At 41.7% G+C, this 21,864-nt stretch overlaps 1 protein-coding gene across 1 annotated transcript in view; it reads right to left on the bottom strand.

Annotated features, from left to right (window-relative positions):
- The window catches only part of LOC134291999 (uncharacterized), a 32,619-nt gene extending 13,049 nt beyond the window's left edge, over positions 1–19,570 (bottom strand). The window contains exons 1-2 of the mRNA XM_062860599.1: positions 19,496–19,570; positions 18,996–19,174 (exon numbers count right to left, since the gene is read on the bottom strand). Coding sequence (XP_062716583.1) covers positions 18,996–19,174; positions 19,496–19,570 — 254 coding nt within the window. The remainder of the gene's footprint in view (positions 1–18,995; positions 19,175–19,495) is intronic.
- Positions 19,571–21,864: the final 2,294 nt, after the last annotated feature.

Genomic DNA, 21,864 nt, shown 5'->3' with positions numbered 1-21,864 from the left:
ACAAAGTGGTGCTCGTGTCCGGTGACACATCAGCCCTTTGTCAGCGTTATCCAGCCAGCGTTTGGACCTCTCTCTGACTATGGAGCTGATGGGGGAACCTCCGACGCGGAAGCTTCCACCACATTGTTACCAGCTGCGTTTATCACTGTGTAGTTGGGACGGCGATTCCAATTTGTTGATTGTTATGGTTTTCACTTTCCGGTTATGTGGATGGCGGCGCGGCGGTGGCTCATGACTTGAGCCGAGAAAGAAACAATGTTGATTGGGATCATTATGATTCATCAGCACTAACCAGATCCGTGGAAGGACCAAACGAAGTTAAGCATAATTTTATTGATGTAGAAAAATACTTCCTGCGTTCCTTTTGATTGCTACAAAGTTGCCTTGAAGTAGCGCGCTACGCAAAAGGTTGTCGAATAAAAAAAAATGGATCAACCGTGGGATCACGACTGCTGGTCACAGTTGTTTACACACGACAGCGTTTTACACAAATTGGTCGCTTGGTCAGAGTTGTTTGTTTGTGACGCGCGTCGTTTTTTTGGTAAATTTGCTAGCTTTCTCCTGAATTATTTCGTGATTTCACCTTTCGAGGTAAGCTGGTGGTGTTGCTGGAACTAAAACCGGTATTCATGAGCGGGTGGATGACCTTCGAACGATGTTCCGTTGTAATTTGATTTTTTTTTGCACTGAATTTACACAAATTACGCTACGGGAAAACCCCTTTCACGTCGGGGTTAACCAGGAAGAAGAAAAGCTAACTAATGTTGGAAACTTTAGAACCCACCAGGTGACAAATGACCCGCAACAATACATAGTCCGTGGAGCAAAAACTTTTATTTTAGTCATCCTTATCGATACATCTGGTGGTCGTCGGACGGAACCGCAAATAGGATGAACATACCAATAGTGGTGGTAATAGTACCTCCACAGACAAACAGACGTAAGGGAGCATCTATTAAGTACAACAAATCGGTAAGTTTTGACATTCCTCCCCCCCCCCCTACGTAACCTGCTGAAACATCCCTGAGAATCCCTGAAACGCCCTGAAAGTGTGACAAACAATGTATTAAATATAGGAAGAATATATTAAATAGGGTACTGGTCTAGGTACTGATTCCCTTATTAAGCATGTGGCTCCCATTTTCATCCTACGAAAAACAAAGGATTAAAGCACTGTTTGTTTTGTTTCTTATTTTTGTATTTTTTATTAGAAGTGAGCACCCATGAAAACAAAAAGAACGGAATCAATCGGTGAAGTAAACGCTTGTTTTCGAATAGGATGAATATGGGAGCGTGAGATTACCGATGGCACACATATCCTACATTGTTTGTCACACTTTCAGGGCGTTTCAGGGATTCTCAGGGATGTTTCAGCAGGTTTTCAAGGCGTTTCAAGACGTTGTCCGGGAGTTTTAGAGGAAATTCCAGAGGTGGTTCTCGACATTTCAAGTAGTTTAAGAGGGTTTCAGAACGTGTCTGAAACCTCCTGAAACCCCATATGTACAAGAGATAAGCCCGAAAACCAACCGGAACCACCCTCTTAAATCCCTTAAAACGTTTCTGACAACCCCTAAAGCAATCTGGAAACTCATAGCTTGCCCTGCAGCCATCTGAAGCGCCCTGGAACCATCTGAAGCTCCTCCCTGGAGCTATCTGAAAACTCCCTGGAGTAATCTGAAGCGCCCCTTAATTCCCCATGGAAACCCCCAATGGCCCCTGAAAACCTCTGCCTGCGACCCCTAGAAAATTCTGAAATTCCACAAAGCCTTCGGAAACGTGCTTGACACTTCCTGAAACCAAATGACATCCCCAGGAACGCTCCTGAAACGCCAAGGGAAACCTCCTGAAACTTACTTGAACACCTCCAAAATCCTCTGAAACACCCCCGGAACACCATCTGAAATTCTCCGAAACTTCCTGCAGCACCACTGAACACTTCCGGAACGCCCCCGCAAATCCCTTTGGAAAGCCTCTCCAACCCTCTAGAACGTCCCTAAACCCTTCAAATCTCCTGGAATCCCCTGAAACTCCCTGAAATCCCGTGGAACTTCCCTGAAACTCTTGAAACTTTCTGGGACGCTCCTGAAACCCCCTGGAACGACCTTGAAACATCCTGAAACCCCTTGAAAACCTCTGGAATCCCCTGGAACAACCCTTAAATAAACGCCCTTGAAAACTTCTGAAAGGGCCGTTTCTTCGTCTTGTGTATGTCTCTATGTTCCCACTGGAACTTGGCCTGCCTCTCTTGAGCTTAGTGTTCTTTGAAAAAAAAAAAAAAGAAGAACAGTACTAGAAAAGGAGCATCATTTTCAGAAGAATGATCATGATCGAAGAGTTCGTAAAAAACGCAATTTACGTAACACAGTTTGTTTTTTTTTAGAACAAGTCCTCCGTATATCTATATAAATAAAAATGGAATGGTGTTTGTATGTCACGAATAGGCTCGGGAACGGGTCAACAGATCGACATGATTCTTTCACTGTTGCATTCCGCCAGGGCTCCGATGTGTTCGTACGAAAAAATAATTAGAAAAAGTGACCGGGAAGGCAAGAAAAACGGGAAAATATAAAATTCCATTTTAAGGGGCATTTCTTCACGGAACCGGATGTCAAAAAACAGAGTAGGCAGGCAGGACGACGTATGCCGGGACTGCTAGTTTTTAATATTTCACAACACTGAAATGGCGTCTTCGTCTAAATTTCTCCAAACCAAATGACGAAAAAATATTGAAGACATTGCTTATTGCTTTCCAAAAAACGAAAAACCTGAAAAAAATCGAAGTTTTGTTGGACCACCCTAATTGTAAAATTTATGAATATGTAGTCCTTATTTTAAGTAATACTACCATGTGCAGCAACGAGTTGAGTCTTACATTGTTTCTTACTTTATGGAACGTTTGATAAAAAAAAAAAAACAAGGTGAATGCATCAGAATAACGTTCGAATTGATATCTATATATCATTGAAGAATGAAAAAAAAAAAACAGCACGGACAAGTTAATGTTTTCAATATGGACGACCACGAAGCTTCATGCATTTGCTTCATTTAAAAAAAAAACTCTGGTGTGACTGGAATGCCAATAAATCTAGAGATTTTCGGGATTTTATCGCTATAAGCTGTACCGTGTTAAATTTCAAGGATGCTACATATCAGTATTTAAGAATCAAGGAGTGTTCAGAATTTTCAGGTTTCGCGAAAAGTCGCATAGATTTGATGCTTACCCAGAGAGCTTTCGGAACTCATGAAGTAACGTGATGCTTAATTGCTAAAAAGTTTTGAAAATTAATATGAATATTATTGGAACGGGTTCGATCAGTAGGTGTTGACAAACGATGTCTAACGCTATTTTGATATCCAAGATGGCGGCTTTCAGTTTTTGGAAACCCATGCATATCAATGCAATATGTTTTTTATGGGAAAACTGGCTCTGTACTGTGCTTTTCTCACTGCTCACTGATTCAAACTCACTCTTTTCTTTTCAATACTCACTGCTGCTTACTTCTTACTCACTGTCAACTTTTACTCTTCATTGGTCACTCTTTAGTCTTTACTCTTGACTTCAGCACATTCCTAACTTTTAATTTTTCAGTGATCGTTGCTTTAAATCCTTTTGTTACTCTTCAATGCTCACGCATCACTTCTCATTGATCCACTTTTCTCACTGCCCACTCCTCCTTGCTAATTCTTCACTGTTTTGTCCTTTCTGCTGGAATGTGTGGAGTGAGAAATGTCACACATTGCACTGCTCATCCACGTCTCCGCATTCCTTACTCCTCACTTCTCTCTTTTCACTAAATTAATCCCAACTAATCATCCATAACATCTCACTGCTCACTTCTCACTCCTCACTCATACTAGACGTCTGCGTCGCCCGCCGTACAATGCCGGTGTGAGATCGCCGCAAGTGGAGTGAAGAGGAGTGAAGAGTGTGTAGTGTGATTGAGTCAGGAGTAAAAAGTAAACAGAATCTGAAGTGAAAGCGGTGAGAAATGCTAAATGGGGCACGTTCAGTCAATTCTTAGATTTGTAGTGATGAGCTGAATTTGTGTATGGCAAGATGATAAATTGTCTGTTTCTGCAAGAAATAGTGCACATAACTAACACAGGTGCACAGGTAACGCTCGCTCGATATGAATCTCCGAACAAGTGCCACCGATCGATAGAACCGAAAATATCGCCGAACAACATTTAACAAATCACGACCACAATTTTTTGCCTGTCTAGGGGTGGTAGTATTCATCTAACTACTATACCCTAGCCATTTAACACCAGGACGATAGGCAAGAAGATCGTCGTCGAGATTGTGTTGTTCAACAATGACCCTTTGTTAATTTTAATTTCTGTTGCTCGTTTGCGAATCTATCCACCGTATTCTTTCATTACTTTTTTTACCACCTCTCACTTGAAGTAGTGTTCTTATCATCGGAAAAACCCAATTAAAGTTAATTATGAAAAAAATTCCGTATTGACGAGTTTCTCGATAATGATTGGTGCATTCAAAACTACCTCCGTTTTGTTGAAAAGGGTAGATAGGACATAAATTACGATGTTGTAGCTCAAATATTCTAAAAATAGTATTGTTTAGATTTTATCACGCCCCTCTTCAAAAATGCTTTATGACTGAAATATTAACGACTAATAAAAAAAGAGCTCTACGCCATTTGGCATAATGCCATTTGGCATAACGGCCATTTGGCATATGTACATTCTTACTAAAAGGCAATTCTTCGTGGTATGACAAAAGGCATTATGCCAAATGACCATTATGCCAAATGGCCTTTATGCCAAATGACATTATGCCAAATGGTATTATGCCAAATGGGGTAGATCAATAAAAAAGAGATCATTTTCCATAATAAAATCAGAAATTGCAAATAAAGAAGTAGGGGTTGTAGAAATAATAAACCTACAAAATAAACAAATCAAAAAGTTCATAAATAAATCAAAATTTACAATAACTTATTGATTATTATTATTGTTATTATTTATTAACGACACTTACACCAGAAGGGTGCAATCGTGTCGGAAACTTATTGATATTTGAGCAATAAAAAATGTCGGATTTTCTACGAATAATTCAATAATTTCAATAAATAACTACATTTTTTTCCACCAAAATCGTTTATACTCTCCATAAATAAATCCGATTTTTCTATAATAAATTTAAAAACTCCCAATTGGAAAACAACAAAAAAAGGAGTTAAAAATTTAGCAATAATTACGAAACAATGAGCAATTAACTTGAATGCAATTCTAGCTGAAAGTATCGGCTGAGGCATGCGACGAGCCGCATAGAGTATTGAGGAACAGAGGCGGCAGAAGGCCGCTGAACTTTCCGAAATCCGACGTGCCGTAACTGCGTCGATTCGGTTCTAGGCAACCCACAGATCGAAGAATTTGCCCGGTATAATGCGAACAGAGATGTCATCCCTTTTTAAAGTCAGACGAGCGTTAGCGATGTCGGACAGCAAGCGTTTTTCTGTTGCACACATAGTTTCAGTCTTTATATCATAGTTCTATGATTTGGCATGTTCAAAATTTTTTGTTGGAAAAATATAGTTTTTTATTGCAATTGCTGAAATACTTGTAGAAATTCTGATATTTTTTTATTGCTGGAAAATCAATTATTTATAAGAAATTTTTATTTATTTATGCACTTTTTGACTTGTTTATGGAGCTTTTATGGTTTATTTTTGCTTCCGCCTCTATTTATTTATTGTCAATTTTCGAATTAGGGTAATTTTCCAATTGTTGCACGGCTAGAAATTCGCCAATTGTTGCACACCTCATAAGAATAACATGGAGTGTGCAACAATAGGCGAGGTTTTAGCTGTGCAACAATTGGAAAATTACCCCATTTATTGTTTTTTTTAAATTTAATTTGGGGCGTTTAATTGGCTGCCTTTAAATATTCTACGAAATGTATATGTCGTTTTAATATATTTAACGTTGCAAAACACGACTACAACATTCATCTTAAAGAAGAGGGGAAACACTGTTATCAAATGTATCAGTAAATTAATGAAAAATGAAGGACTGACGTGCGAAGAGTGTGAAAAAATCAGAACATTACTGCAGTTACTAAAATAAGCATACGAAACACGCCACTTACTGTAGCAATTCTAAACAGTGCTATTAAGTTATTTTTGTCGCAAATTCTTAATGTACATGCCGTTATCATCTTCGGAATATCAGAAAATTCGATAATTTGCAATGCTAATTCGCAGGTCGATCACGTTTTCTAACCAACATGCGTCTCATTATAAACACGCACGTCTCAAACACCAGTTAGTCAATACCAAAAAAAAATCTGCTAAACGAATGTTCGTCTCCACCCAAGTAACCACAAGCATTATATCATAACATTAATTCAGTCGTATAATAGTTTAGCTAATGCAAGATAGCTTTTATTTTACTAGATTTTGACAGTTCTGTTAAGTTCTATAGGGCCGTTGCTCAATGCTTCATTGCATTACTATGTTAAAAGCTTTATAGCAATCCATAATGCAAGCATTTATTACTTTATATATGTCTTTACTAAAGCGTCCATCGTTGTAAACAGAAAAGTGCCCCCCAGTTCGAAAAAAAACTGTAAAACATTTTTAGAAACAGAACCATTCAGAACAAAAGAAAAACAAACCAAAATTTCATGGATTGCTGCGTAGCACTTAGATTATCATGCTCAGATGTTCCTGTTTGGAAATTTATATTATGTATGGTTTTTGTGGTTTCTGGTTGAGATATAAAAACAATCAGATGCTGAGGGAACAAGAATTATGTAGGGTATTGGTTTCCTTATTTAACATAACGCCCCGATTACATAAAAGGAAGGATCAAAGCGCTGTTTGTATTGTTTCTTATTTACTGTATTTTTTAGTAGAAGTGAGCACGTATGAAAACAAAATAAACAGAATCAACACAGACGAATTTATATTCGAGAGTAAGATAACTGATGGCATTCAGACCCCTGCACATTTTCTTTAGAGTGTCTGGAAACACAACTCAATAGGCACGAGCTAAGTATACGTTAAGTTATGTTGCACATTTTCCATGTGCAAAATACATGGTATCGTAGCACACAGCGTTAGCGCGTCCGAGTTTCATCGTGGTCCAGTTTCAGCAGTCTAGGTTCATTTCTTGAAATACAATAAAAAACATCAAAGTGAGAGTATCGGAACAGGTATGAGAAGGCACGGTAAAGGCTGGGTATGCTGCGCAATTCAGATCCCATTGTGATCCACTAGCCTCTGCCCAGCAACTCCTATCCCTACCTCCACGCGGTACCGGCCGGAAACTATGAGCAACCTTAGGGAAGATCGGGTAACCAACCCCGGTGGGAACTTTGGTCGTAGGCTGACAGGGAAGGGGGGGTTTGCTTCGGTAAACCTGAGCGTCTGTTCTCCAGGAGGAGCGGCTCACAACAGCGTCTGATCCCCATGTTAGGGCCGGCTGATCTACGTCCGAGTGCCAGGGAAGGACTCTAAGCTCAACTGTGCACTATGGTCCTCCGGAAAGTAGGGGGTTGGTGTCAGGCCCTACGAGCCAGCCGTAAAAAAACCATTGTAACGGAAAATCAGCAACAGAATAATACGAACCGAGACCAACGGCAACGACCCCAGCGAACAAAAAGGACTTGCGATTGGAAACTCGGTACGTGGAACTGCCGATCTCTCAATTTCATTGGGAGCACCCGCATACTCGCCGATCTACTGAAATACCGCGGGTTCGGCATCGTAGCGCTGCAGGAGGTGTGTTGGACAGGATCCATGGTGCGAACGTTTAGAGGTAATCATACCATCTACCAGAGCTGCGGCAACACACGCGAGCAGGGAACAGCTTTCATCGTGATGGGTGATATGCAGAGGCGCGTGATCGGTTGGTGGCCGATCGACGAAAGAATGTGCAGGTTAAGGATCAAAGGCCGATTCTTCAACTTCAGCATAATAAACGTGCACAGCCCACACTCCGGAAGTACTGATGATGACAAGGACGCATTTTACGCGCAGCTCGAACGCGAGTACGATCGCTGCCCAAGCCACGACGTCAAGATCATCATAGGAGATTTGAACGCTCAAGAAGGCCAGGAGGAGGAATTCAGACCGACGAATTGATTTCGCCGCCTCCAAAAATATGGCCATACGTAGCACCTTTTTCCAACACAGCCTCCCTTATCGTTACACCTGGAGATCACCACAGCAGACGGAATCTCAAATCGACCACGTTCTGATTGACGGACGGCACTTCTCCGACATTATCGACGTCAGGACTGTCATATACGTTCCAATAAATCTATTATATAAAAATGAGTTTGAAGTCCCTTTGAGGCAACAAAACTCAAGAACGGATGAACCGATCAGCATGATTCTTGAACGATTCGGTTCGTATTCGGGGTGGCTGTGTTTATATGTACAAAAAGTTACGAAAATCAACTAGAAAAGTAAGAAAATTGATAAAGTGCTGCTTTTTCAAGAGCCGGGAAGAAAATCAACACGATCGAAATAAAACCAATCTAGAGTGCGGTGCTATTTTGAGCTCAACAGTTGTCAAACTACCACAAGACGGCAAGACAAAGTTTGCCGGGCCAGCTAGTATCCAATAAATATCCATCCGCTACGAACTGGAAAGAAACCCCTTAAAGGTTCTGCGATCCATAAAGGACACCGCATCCGGATAAGCCACATCGAACCTGTTGGAAAGGTCTCGGCATGGCGACCGTACAGAGTAAAAAGCAGACCGTTCTGCTAAGTGCGCGATAAAAACAGTTCGACTGATCGAAGAGCCAGTTGGCAAAGTGAAGAGTTAATAAAAATGGCTAAGTGGAAACTAAGTATAATAGCCATCGGCCTCACGGCTACAATTTTTGTGTCAGTGAAAATATGTGAATACTTGATGAAAGAGATTTATGAATACAAACTAAATATGCAAAATGCTAAAAACTCCGTCTTAACAAACTGAAAAACTGAACTCTGTGAGCAGTGAATTATAGTGGAAATTATACCAGTGCCCAAGGGGAAAAATGAATCAAAATTAACGGACCTTTTGATGCCACATGTTTTAAGTTGCACGAATGACTCTCCGGTATGTGCGCCGCAAAAGAAGAGCTGTTGAGTGTTATCTCCAGAATTAAAAGAAACGAAGAAATTCCAGTGCCAAAGAGTAAATGTGCAGCTCAACTCATTCGTTTACTAAAGGAGCAAAACTATTTAGTTACCAAGAAACAAGGCAATACTTTGAAAATAACAAAGAAGACTCTTCGGCATATAGAAGGATTATCAAAGTTTGTGACTGTGAAAAAACGAGAAATTGAAGATATGATTAAAGTTTTCCTGCCTGTAAACAGTACCAGTGGAATCGTAATCTTAACAACAAACAATGGACTAGTGACCCATAAAGATGCAGTTAGGAAAAGCATAGGTGGAAGAATAGTAGCTTTTTGTTACTAAAACCGGTACGTGAATGTGAATACGCAGAGGAAGCAGAATTGATCGCAAGGATTGAGCAGATGCAGAGGTATGCAGTGACAGTGATGCAGTAAGGAGTTAAGCTAAGGTATTTTTTTATATAAAATATTGTGTAACAAATATTTAAACGAACAAGTGATATAAAATGGGAAAATCAAATTCAAAAACGGAACAGTCAGGTGATAATAATATCAATATTATTGAACACTTAGAACAAAATGAAAATTCACACGAGAACCATGAGTTAAAGTTGTGGATAATATTAGTAGTAGTAATTCTTCAGTTAATCTTGGTTTTAAGAAAAATACTTGAAAAAAGGTGGAAACGCAAAGGATACGAAATGGGGCGTGCCGCTTCAAAGGCAAAAATAGCTGATGTATAATATTGAATATAGCTAAAGTATCAAATGTCGTCTTTACAAGATGACGTTGGCATTTTAAATACACTTTTGAATAATTTGAAAAAATCAATCAACAAAAAGATTGCAATCAACACTCTTCAAGCTAAGTGGAACTACGCAAACGAATTATACAATCACATTGAAAGCAGCTTATTAGATGAAGAGGATACTTTATCGGACTCAGAATTAACATTTTTAATTAAAGCATCTCGGAATGCTATTGCGACATTTGCACCCATTTAGACTCGGCCGAAATTCATTATCATCACAGTTGAATTTCGCACACGACTTCGCAGCGGCTGGCATGCACAAGTTCGGTTGAGTTCAAGACAGGGGCATCGGATGCACAACAGGTAAACAAAATAAGCTTGATTAGTGTGAAATTTCGCTGGGAAATGATGATTCAGTGGATTCTCAAATTATCACAGTAGTCTAAACATTAATGAGAAACCCAATATAACTGAAATTAGAAATATTCTCAAGCTTAAATTTGAGCAACTTAATACAAAACCGAAAGTCACAATGCCTTTCGACTACAAAACAGCAACATCTATCATACAGCCGTATGATGGAACGGCTGACGGACTTAACGCTTTTGTAGACTTCGCAAACCTATTGAAGGATTTGACGGAGGCAAATCAAGAAGCTCTAGCAGCAAGGTTCCTTAAGACACGCCTTATAGGTAAAGCCAGATTGGGATTAGCAGATGGATTAGTAACAATTAATGGTGTTATTGATGACGTCAAAGCTAGATGCGAAGACAAAACTACACCGGATAATATTTTGGCAAAAATGAAAACTCTAAAACAGCAAGATACGGTGGAAAAATTTTGTGACGAGGTAGAAAACCTTACCGCAAAATTAAAGGGAGTGTACATCAATAATGGAATACCTGAACGAGTATCAAAATCGATGTCAACAAAAGCAGGAGTTGATACTTTGATAAACGGTGTCAGTTCTGTTGAGACAAAGATAATCCTCAAGGCGAGTACATTTACGGACATCAAGGAAGCAACCCAAAAGGTACAAGAAAATGCTTCAAACACATCAGTTCAAACTGCACAAATGCTAAATTTCAAAGGAAGGGAAGTAAACAGACAAACGCAACATAACGTTCGTTACAATAATAATCGCAACGAATCAAATCGTTTGCATAATAGAGGTCGAGGCAATTTTCAGCGAAGACCAAACTATTATGCACAAAATGGAAACAACTTTCATTCCAGAAATAGTTTTCCTCAAAGCAATAATTATTACCAAAACAGAGGACGTGGCGGAAGATATCATAATAATTTGCGACGTCAAATCTATGCAACAGAGGCAGTTCAAGTACAAAATGGCTCTGTTCCGCTGCTTGCACCACAAGCGGCCATTCCACAGGCATACGCACCCACACAGCCCAATATTTTTCATCAGCAGGAGCAGTCACTTAATGCGCAAAACATTAACAATGCCAGTAATTTTTTAGGTCAGCACATGATGCAGGTAAACCCGCATCGTCTACAGTAATTTACTTAACAAATTTGAACGCTGTAAATTTTATTACTTTAGATGTACATATGACTAATTCTAAATGTACATTGATAATTGACAGTGGAGCCGACATTTCACTGTTCAAATGTGGTAAAATATTGAATAATCAACCTATCAATAGAAATATTAAATATAAACTTTCAGGTATAACCAGAGGGATATCTGAGACCATTGCAGAAACTACAACTAACTTACGATTAAATAACTGCCTTGAAATAAGTCATAATTTTCAAATTGTAAAGGACGATTTCCCAATACCCACCGACGGTATTTTGGGACGCGATTTTTTGACCAAATACAAATGTTCTATTAACTACGAATATTGGTTGTTGAATTTTAATTTTCAAAACCATGTCATTTCGATTCCCATCGAAGACAGCTTTCAAAACAACATAATACTTCCACCGAGATGTGAAGTGATTCGTAAAATACCTAACTTTCGCATAGATACGGATTCTATAGTACTTTCGCAAGAGATTCAACCTGGAATCTTTTGTGGAAATACTATAGTATCTCCAACAAATGTCATGGTAAAATTCATCAATACTACTGATAAACAAATGATGATACAAAACTTCCAACCAATCGTTGATAAACTTGAAAACTATCAACATGTCTCATTAAGAAACACAAATAATGAACGAAAGCAAAACTTACTTTCAAAAATAGATATCTCCAATGTACCTCACTATGCACAAAAACCGTTGAAGAAATTAATTGAACGAAACTCAGACATATTTTGTATGGCAGACGAAAAATTAAGCACAAATAATTTTTATTCCCAGAATATTCACTTAACGGACCCTGTTCCAGTGTATATTCCTAATTATAAAAATATTTATTCACAAACCGATGAAATCAAAAAACAAGTTCAACAGATGCTTAAGGATGATATAATTGAACCTTCGATTTCACCTTACAATAGTCCAATCTTGTTAGTTCCGAAGAAATCGGACGACAGTAGTAAAAAATGGAGACTGGTGGTTGATTTCCGCCAGTTGAATAAGAAAATCTTGGCAGATAAATTCCCATTGCCAAGAATAGACACTATACTTGACCAGTTGGGAAAAGCCAAATATTTTACAACTCTGGATCTAATGGCAGGATTCCATCAGATTCCATTAGATGCAGAAGCAAAAAAATATACAGCATTTTCTACTTCTTTTGGACATTTCAATTTCAAACGATTGCCCTTCGGGTTGAATATTAGCCCTAATAGTTTCCAGCGCATGATGAACATCGCGATGGCAGGCTTAAACCCAGAATGTGCTTTTATATATATTGACGATATAATCGTCATCGGTTGTTCCGTCAATCACCATCTGAATAATTTGCAGAAAGTATTCGATCGTTTGAGGTACTACAACCTCAAGCTAAATCCAGAAAAATGTAAATTTTTTCGAACAGAAGTTGTTTATCTAGGACACTGTATTACGGATCGAGGAATTTTACCCGATAGTAACAAATTCCAAATCATCAAAGACTTTCCAGTACCTACAAATGCGGATGAAGTGAGACGCTTTGTAGCTTTCTGTAATTATTACAGAAAGTTTGTACCAAATTTTGCGCATATCGCAAAGCCCTTAAACAATTTATTAAAAAAAGGTGTTAAATTTAATTGGACCTATCCACATCAAACTAGCTTTGAAAAATTGAAACAATTACTGATGTCACCGACAATTCTTCGTTATCCTGACTTTACAAAGGAATTTATCCTTACAACGGATGCTTCGAACATTGCATGCGGAGCAATCCTTTCACAAAAATATGGTAATGATGACTTACCAATCGCCTATGCAAGCAAAAGTTTTACGAAAGGTGAAAGTAATAAAACAACTATTGAGAAGGAATTAATAGCCATACATTGGGCTATTAATCATTTTAAAAGCTACTTATATGGAAAGAAATTTATGGTCCGTACGGATCATAAACCTTTAGTTTATCTATTTGGCATGAAGAATCCTACAAGTAGGTTAACTCGAATGCGCCTAGATTTGGCAGAATTCGACTTTACAATTGATTATGTTCCTGGAAAAAGTAATGTAGGAGCTGATGCTCTTTCACGCATTCCATCAAACACAGAGGAATTAAAAAGATTAACGATTTTAACAATCAACACTAGAGCAATGACAAGAAAACAACAGTCAAAAAGTAAAACTAGGTCAGAAGAACTAAGCGATAAGATTGATCACCTTAACGCTTGGCAAACAGAAACACCTTCGGAGACCATAAAACTTCTTAAGCTTGGTTGCGAAGTGCACCGAAACCAGCTTAGACTTAATTTATACAATCACAATTATACAAAACTGCTAGGAAGCGTAGAAGTTGCAATTAATAACGGAAGTCATACACTAGAGTATGCTCTTCTGAAAGTTGAAGAAATGATGATAAAATATAGAAGAGATAAATTGGCCATTTCACTCGAGGATAAAATATTTCAGTCAATTAGCGCTCATACATTTAAGGAAATCGCCAATAGAGCCATTTCCAGGTATGATATAGTTTTATTCAATCCTCCAAAAATATTGGATGCACCTGGAAAAATCAAAGAAGTGCTTCAGAATTTCCATATGACCCCGACGTCAGGCCATATTGGACAACATAGAATGTATTTAAAGATACGCGAAAGATACAAGTGGAAGAATATTAAAACGGATATTGCAAATTTTGTTAAAGCTTGCAGTATTTGCAAAATGAACAAAGTTCATAGACACACGAGAGAAAAACAAGTTGTTACAACCACACCATCCAAACCCTTTGAAGTCCTTTCTGCTGACACAGTTGGACCTTTACTAAGAACAAGAAACAACAACCGATATATATTAACGCTCCAATGCAACTTAACTAAATATGTGATTTGTATACCAATTCCAACTAAAGAAGCCACAGTAATAGCAAAGGCGCTTGTCGAACACTTTATCTTAATCTACGGGAACTTTATTGAACTAAAAACAGATCAAGGTACAGAATATAACAACGAAGTCCTTGAACAAATCTGTAAACTTCTATCTATAAAACAAACTTTTTCAACAGCGTATCATCCACAAACCATCGGAGCACTGGAGAGGAATCACAGATGCTTAAATGAGTATCTGCGATGTTTCACCAATGCTCACAAAGATGATTGGGATGATTGGATTCAATATTACGCATTTAGCTATAACACAACCCCCCATAACGAACACAGCTACACACCGTTTGAGTTAGTATTTGGACGCAAAGCGAATTTACCAATTGATTTTCAAGAAACTACAAACCACGATCCAGTTTATAACATTGAAGAATATTATAACGAACTTAAATTTAAACTCAATATGACTAACAAACTAGCTAGAGAAAATTTGATACAAAGAAAGGAAGCCAGACAACAGTCAGCCAATGAAAAAATCAATCCTATAGATTTGAAAATCGGTGATTTCATTTATCTAACAAACGAAAATAGGAAAAAGTTAGACCCATTCTATCTAGGACCATATATCGTGACACAAATCAACAACCCGAATTGTACTATTTTGAATAAAAATACAAACAAGAAAACAATAGTTCACAAAAACAGAATTGTAAAAGCATAAAAAAAACAAACAAACAAAAAACTTAAATAAAACACAAAAAAAAGGAAAACAAAAAAAAAAGCGAAGAATTGCCAATCATTATTAACAGTTGAAAAATTTTATTGCATAAAATTTTTTTTTGAAAGGGGAGGTGTCATATACGTTCCAATAAATATCCATAGTAGCCAAAACAACGAACACCACTGTAAACGTTTCTCAATACTCAACCCATCAATTATACATAATGCATATCTTGCAAAAACACCCAAACGTAGCTAACCGACGGATCAGATTACTCAATGCAAAGTGCATATGCTTATCCAGCATATCGTTACCTTCGAAACCGAATTATTGTCACACCGATATGCACCTCGCTCTAACCATTGTAATTAAATATCAAACACATTGTATACACACCAAAACCCAAAATGTAGCACGACATAATTGATCATTTAAATAGCCATACGATTCATGAATACAGAGACTTCGCAGTTAGCGTTCTTCCGAACAAGAACGTCTTTTCATTAGCGATCCCTCTCCTGCCTAATATCGGGGTAACAGGATTGGGACACCGCTACGAACTGGAAAGAAACCCCTTAAAGGTTCTGCGATCCATAAAGGACACCGCATCCGGATAAGCCACATCGAACCTGTTGGAAAGGTCTCGGCAGGACCTATCGTGGCGCCAACATCGGCTCCGACCACTATCTGGTGATGGCCAAACTGCGCCCAAAACTCTCCGTCATCAACAATGTACGGTACCGGCGACCGCTACGGTACAACCTAGAGTGACTGAAGCAATCGGATGTCGCCTCAGCATACGCGCAGTATCTCGAAGCCGCGTTGCCAGACGAGGGCGAGCTCGATGAGGCCCCTCTAGAGGACTGCTGGAGTATAGTGAAAGCAGCCATCAACGACGCAGCCGAGAGCACCATCGGGTACGTGGAACGGAATTGACGGAACGAATGGTTCGAGAGTGCAGAACGGTTTTGGAGGAGAAGAATGCAGCGAGGGCGGTAATGCTGCAGCAAGGGACTCGACAGAACGTGGAACGTTATAAACAGAAGCGGAAACAGCAGACCCGCCTCTTTCGGGAGAAAAAGCGCCGCCTGGAAGAAGCGGAGTGTGAAGAAATGGAACTGCTGTGCCGTTCCCAAGAAACACGGAAGTTCTACCAGAAGCTCAACGCATTCCGCAACGGCTTCGTGCCGCGAGCCGAAATATGCAGGGATAAAGACGGAGGCCTTTTGACGGACGGACGTGAGGTGATCGAAAGGTGGAAGCAGCATTTCGATCAGCACCTGAACGGCGTGGAGAACGTAGGCACGGGAGCCCACGGCAACGGAGGAAACGACGACGCCAGTGCAGCGGAGGACGGAAATGAACCAACTCCCACGCTGAGGGAAGTTAAGGATGCCATTCACCAGCTCAAAACCAACAAAGCAGCTGGTAAGGATGGTATCGCAGCAGAACTCATCAAGATGGGCCCAGAAAAGTTGACCACCTGTCTGCATCGGCTGATAGTCAGGATCTGGGAAACCGAACAGCTACCGGAGGAGTGGAAGGAAGGGGTAATCTGCCCCATTCACAAGAAAGGCGACCATTTGGAATGTGAGAACTTCAGGGCGATCACTATTTTGAATGCTGCCTACAAAGTGCTATCCCAGATCATCTTTCGTCGTCTGTCACCTAAAACGAATGAGTTCGTGGGAAGTTATCAGGCTGGCTTCATCGACGCCCGGTCGACAACGAACCAGATCTTTACCGTACGGCAAATCCTCCAGAAATGCCGTGAATACCAGGTCCCAACGCATCACTTGTTCATCGACTTCAAAGCGGCATACGACAGTATCGACCGCGCAGAGCTATGGAGAATCATGGACGAAAACGGCTTTCCTGGGAAGCTGACTAGACTGATTAAAGCAACGATGGACAGTGTGCAAAACTGTGTAAGGGTTTCGGGTGAACTAACTAGTTCATTCGAATCTCGCTGGGGACTGCGACAAGGTGATGGACTCTCATGCCTACTCTTCAACATCGCTCTGGAAGGTGTGATGCGACGAGCCGGGCTCAACAGCCGGGGCACGATTTTCACAAAATCCGGTCAATTTGTGTGCTTTGCGGACGACATGGACATTATTGCCAGAACATTTGGAACGGTGGCAGAGCTGTACACCCGCCTGAAACGCGAAGCAGCAAAGGTCGGACTGGTGGTGAATGCCTCAAAAACAAAGTACATGCTGGTAGGCGGAACCGAATACGACCGGATCCGTCTGGGTAGTAATGTTACGATAGTCGGGGATACTTTCGAGGTGGTGGAGGAATTCGTCTACCTCGGATCCTTACTGACGGCTGACAACAACGTGAGCCGTGAAATTCGGAGGCGCATCATCAGCGGAAGTCGGGCCTACTACGGGCTCCAGAAGAAACTGCGGTCAAAAAAGATTCACCCACGCACCAAATGCACCATGTACAAAACGCTAATAAGACCGGTAATCCTCTACGGGCACGAGACATGGACCATGCTCGAGGAGGACCTGCAAGCACTCGGAGTTTTCGAGCGACGCGTGCTAAGGACGATCTTCGGCGGCGTGCAGGAGAACGGTGTGTGGCGGAGAAGAATGAACCACGAGCTCGCTGCAGTTTACGGCGAACCCAGCATCCAGAAGGTGGCCAAAGCCGGAAGGATACGGTGGGCAGGGCATGTTGCAAGAATGCCGGACAACAACCCTGCAAAGCTGGTGTTTGCAACTGATCCGGTTGGCACAAGAAGACGTGGAGCGCAGAGAGCACGATGGGCGGACCAGGTGGAGCGTGACTTGGCGAGCATCGGGCGCGACCGAGGATGGAGAGCGCACAATGGTTTATTTTCGCATTTTCACGCTCATAATTAATAGCTCGTAGGGTTGAGGAAATAGAGCAATGGTGTCTTCGGCAAAGTTGACGGGAATGACCAGTGCCATCTTTTGACAGTTAGAGTTTTCGGATCAATCCCCCTAAAAGTGAGATACAAAATTTTTTTTTTAATTGTTGAGATATAGGGTTGACGTCTTTGGCAAAGTTGTATCATTTTTGATTCCAAACAACTTTCCTGAAGACGTCAATGTTGTAATTTTCACACCATTGGAGATAGAGGCCTGTGTTTGAAAGTTAACCCCAAAAACACGGTTTTAAGTAAAACACTCATTTGTTGAAGTTTTAGACCCATACAATGTTCTGCAAAGTTGTATGTATCAATAAAATACGCAACTTTGCCGAAGACATCAAAGCTGTAAGAATTAAATGAGACGTGTTATAGATATATTTATGATTTTTTTCATCCAAAAAAATTAAAGCAAATATTAAAGCACAAATCTGGCTCTCCGAAGAACACATATAACTGACAATGTAGTAAACATTAAGCCTTGAAATGCGGATAACAAATTAGTGTGTACTAAATCTCACTTCATCATAAAAAAAAATCAATATCTCGACCACTCGATTGTTATGCAACCGTCGTCAAGGAAATCCCCCTGAAACGGATGTTGCTGATGCTCTAACTCTTTCAAAGTCGATTACCATCGGCGGCCAATCCACAGGGATGTTTTTTTCTCACATGCAGCAATTCCTGGTTGCACCAACTGATGACGGACTAGGTTTGTTGTAGGCTCTCTCGCTCTGTCGTTGTCACCAGCTGCTGTTCAGCCTCAGTCCAGCTGTCTGCCTAGTCTACCTACCTGCCTTCGGTGTACACCACGATGATAACTGGCTGTGGCCACACAACCCGACCGGCGGGCGGTCGTTGAACTCAGAACTGGCCCTGCCCAACCGAGTCGAGCCCAGTGCGCAGTCCAGGTCCAGGCCAAACTACCATTAGCTCCAGCAGCAGCGGTTCCTCGGCCTGCTGCCTGCTCCACCGCATCCAGATCTATTGGGCCCCATCGACGGCGTCCTCTCCCGCACGCGTACTCTCTTTCCGCACCTGGGCTTCGAGCTTAGGTCATACACGTGTGCATCGTCCCCCCGGGTGGAGAATCCACCCGTTGTTGTCTTCGACCGGCGAAGACCAACCGATCGCCGATCGGCGACGACGACGACGACGCCGTGATGGACCGGACCGATCTGGGGCTTTGGATGGGGGCAGGTGGCACGTGTGAGTGAGGCACGGTGGAATGCATTAGCACTCCGCCGCCACTTTGCAGTTGGGTGGTGGAGGTGCACACGCAGCTTGTCGTGAGAGATGTGAGTTGCTGTTTCAAATATGACTTAGAGATACATAGATACGCACGCACTGCCATGTGACATAGGGTAGTGATGATAGCTGGAAGAGCTGTGTATAAGCAAAGTGTTGACGGTTGGAAGGGGTAGAGCGTAGAGATTGCATTCGGCCAGGTGGTGCTGTGGCCAGAAGAGGAAGTACGTAGAAGAAAACTGATCAGAAATATTCTGGAACTTACAAACTTATTTAATTTATTAAGCATTACATTACAATCATATTAAAACGATGTCCTCCATCCTCGGCCGCGTCCGACATTTGCCAGATCGTTCTGCACCTGAACCGCCCACTTTACCCGCTGCCCTCCAGGTCTTCTTGTACCATCCGTATCTCTTGTGAACACCAGCTTTGCAAGGTTGTTTTCCGCCATTCTCACAACATTCCCCGCTCATAGCATCCTTCCAGCATTTGCTACCTTCTGGATGCTAGGTTCACCGTAGAGTGCTGTGAGGTCGTGGTTCATGCACTGTTCTCCTGCACACCGCAGCCAAAGATGGTCATAAGCAGTCACCGCTCGAACACTTCGAGTGCTTGCATGTCCTCCTCGAGCATAATCCAGATCTCGTTCCCGTAGAGAACCACCGGTCTTATTAGCGTTTTGTACATGGTACATTTGGTGCGAGGGTGAATCTTTTAAGACCGCAGATTCTTGTGGAGCCCAGTAGGCCCGACTTGCACTGATGAAAGAACCGAGGTAGACACAGCCTTCCGACATGTTCACCGTGACTCCGACGTTTGCTGCTTCACATTTAAGATGGGTGTACAGTTCTGCCACCATTCCAAATGATTTAGCAATAATGTCCATGTCATCCGCAAAACTGAGAAAAAAGGCCGGTTTTCGTGAAAACCGTGTCTTGGCTGTTCAGCCCGGCTCGCCGCATAAAACCTTCCAGGGCAATGTTGAACAGCAAGCATGAGAGTCCATTAACTTGTCGTAGTTCCAGGTGTTGGGACCTGGTATTTGCGGCATTTTTTGAGGATTTGTCGCATGGTGAAGATTTGGTCCGTTATCGAGCGGCTGTCAATGAAGCCGATAACTTCCCACAAGCTCATTAACTTTCGGTGAAAGACGACGGAAGATGATCTGGGATATCACTTTGTAGGCAGCATTCAGAATTGTTATCGCTCGGAAGTTCTCGCACTACAACCAGACAGGGGCAAAACACCAAACCGTGCCGCACCGGTGGCGTGTTTGCCCGTAAACACACCACCGTGTGTGTTCATATCACCACCATCGTTCAGCCTCTACTGATGAACACGCAGTGTGACGCGAAACACTCGTGTCGGTGTTATAACTCGAGCCTCAGTTTCGACTCCATGTTTCAGTTTTGGTTGGGCACGGAGGCCGAGTGTTTCCGATTGTATGAAACAGCAAAGCAGTGAGTTCGGCCACAGTGCGTGGTAGCTTGACTGCATCAGAGCCACTGAATCAGAAGGGACGAGAAAGATACAAAAGGAGCCGCCAAGTACTTCACTCTCGTCGTCGACCAACAGCATTTGCAACTGATGCTGGACAATGAACGGCACCGAGCGCTTGAACTCGCACGAGTGTTTTGCATAATCGGAAACACTCGGGCTCCGTGTTACCCGAAGCATCAAACACCGTGCCCACAGTGCCTGAGCACCGCTACCGACACCGGTGTTGAGCCAGACACGGTGCGTGTTCGTTCTGAAACACGGAGAGCTAAGTGGTGGCTTGGCACCCACGGTGGTGTGTTTGAGCAACAACTCCTCGTGCAGTGCAGTGTTTGGACATGTCTGACTACAACTTGTCACCTTTTTTCGAGGTAGATGGGGCAAAAGACCTTTTCATTTCACTCCTCCGGTGGCTGTTCGGTTTCCCAGATCCGAACTACTTTTTAGCCGATGCAGACAGGTGGCGAAATTTTCCTGGCCCATCTTTATGAGCTCAGCTTCAATACCATCCTTACCAGATGACTTATAGTGCATGAGCTTCTCAATAGCTTCCATAAATTCCTTCAACGTGGGTGTTGGCTTGTAGATGTTCCCTGCTGTACTGACGTTGACATTTCTCCCACTGACTTGATCCTCCATGTCTTCGCTCTCCGCACCATTCAGGTGTTCGTCGTAGTGCTGCTTCCACCTTCCGATCACCTCATGCCCATCAGTGAAGGGGCTTCCGCAAGAGCGTGCGCAGAGTTCTTGCTTAGGGGGGGTGACACTATAATGATGGTGCAATATATGGTCATGGTGTTAAATAGAATCATGGTGTAACACGCAATATGAATTCTCAAGAAGGGGTTTCAACATGCTGCCCAGCTAATACAAAGACTTATATGATGTTGAATAGGATGCTAAAGTGGAAGCCATATGCGTACATGCTCCCATTTAACCGCGTGTAAAGTGTGCGTATATCGCCTCAACTTTTGCATCCTACATACATTCATTTATTTGTTCAACATCATTAAGACAAGAAATAATCAACAATAATACGCCACAATACTCGGTTTGTGGCTGCCGCTCTCCATCCTCTGTCGCGCCCAATGCTCGCCAAGTTACGCTCCACCTGGTCCGACCATCGTGCTCTCTACGCTCCACGCCTTCTTGTGCCAACCGGATCAGTTGCAAACACCTGCTTGTTGTCCAGGGTTGTTGTCCGGCATTCTTGCAAGGTGCCCTGCCCACCGTATCCTTCCGGATTTG

This window comes from Aedes albopictus, chromosome 1, assembly GCF_035046485.1.
Source record: "Aedes albopictus strain Foshan chromosome 1, AalbF5, whole genome shotgun sequence".
Classification (NCBI taxonomy): domain Eukaryota; kingdom Metazoa; phylum Arthropoda; class Insecta; order Diptera; family Culicidae; genus Aedes; species Aedes albopictus.
Note: the sequence above shows the minus strand (reverse complement) of the source record. Positions and strands in the feature narration are given on the sequence as shown.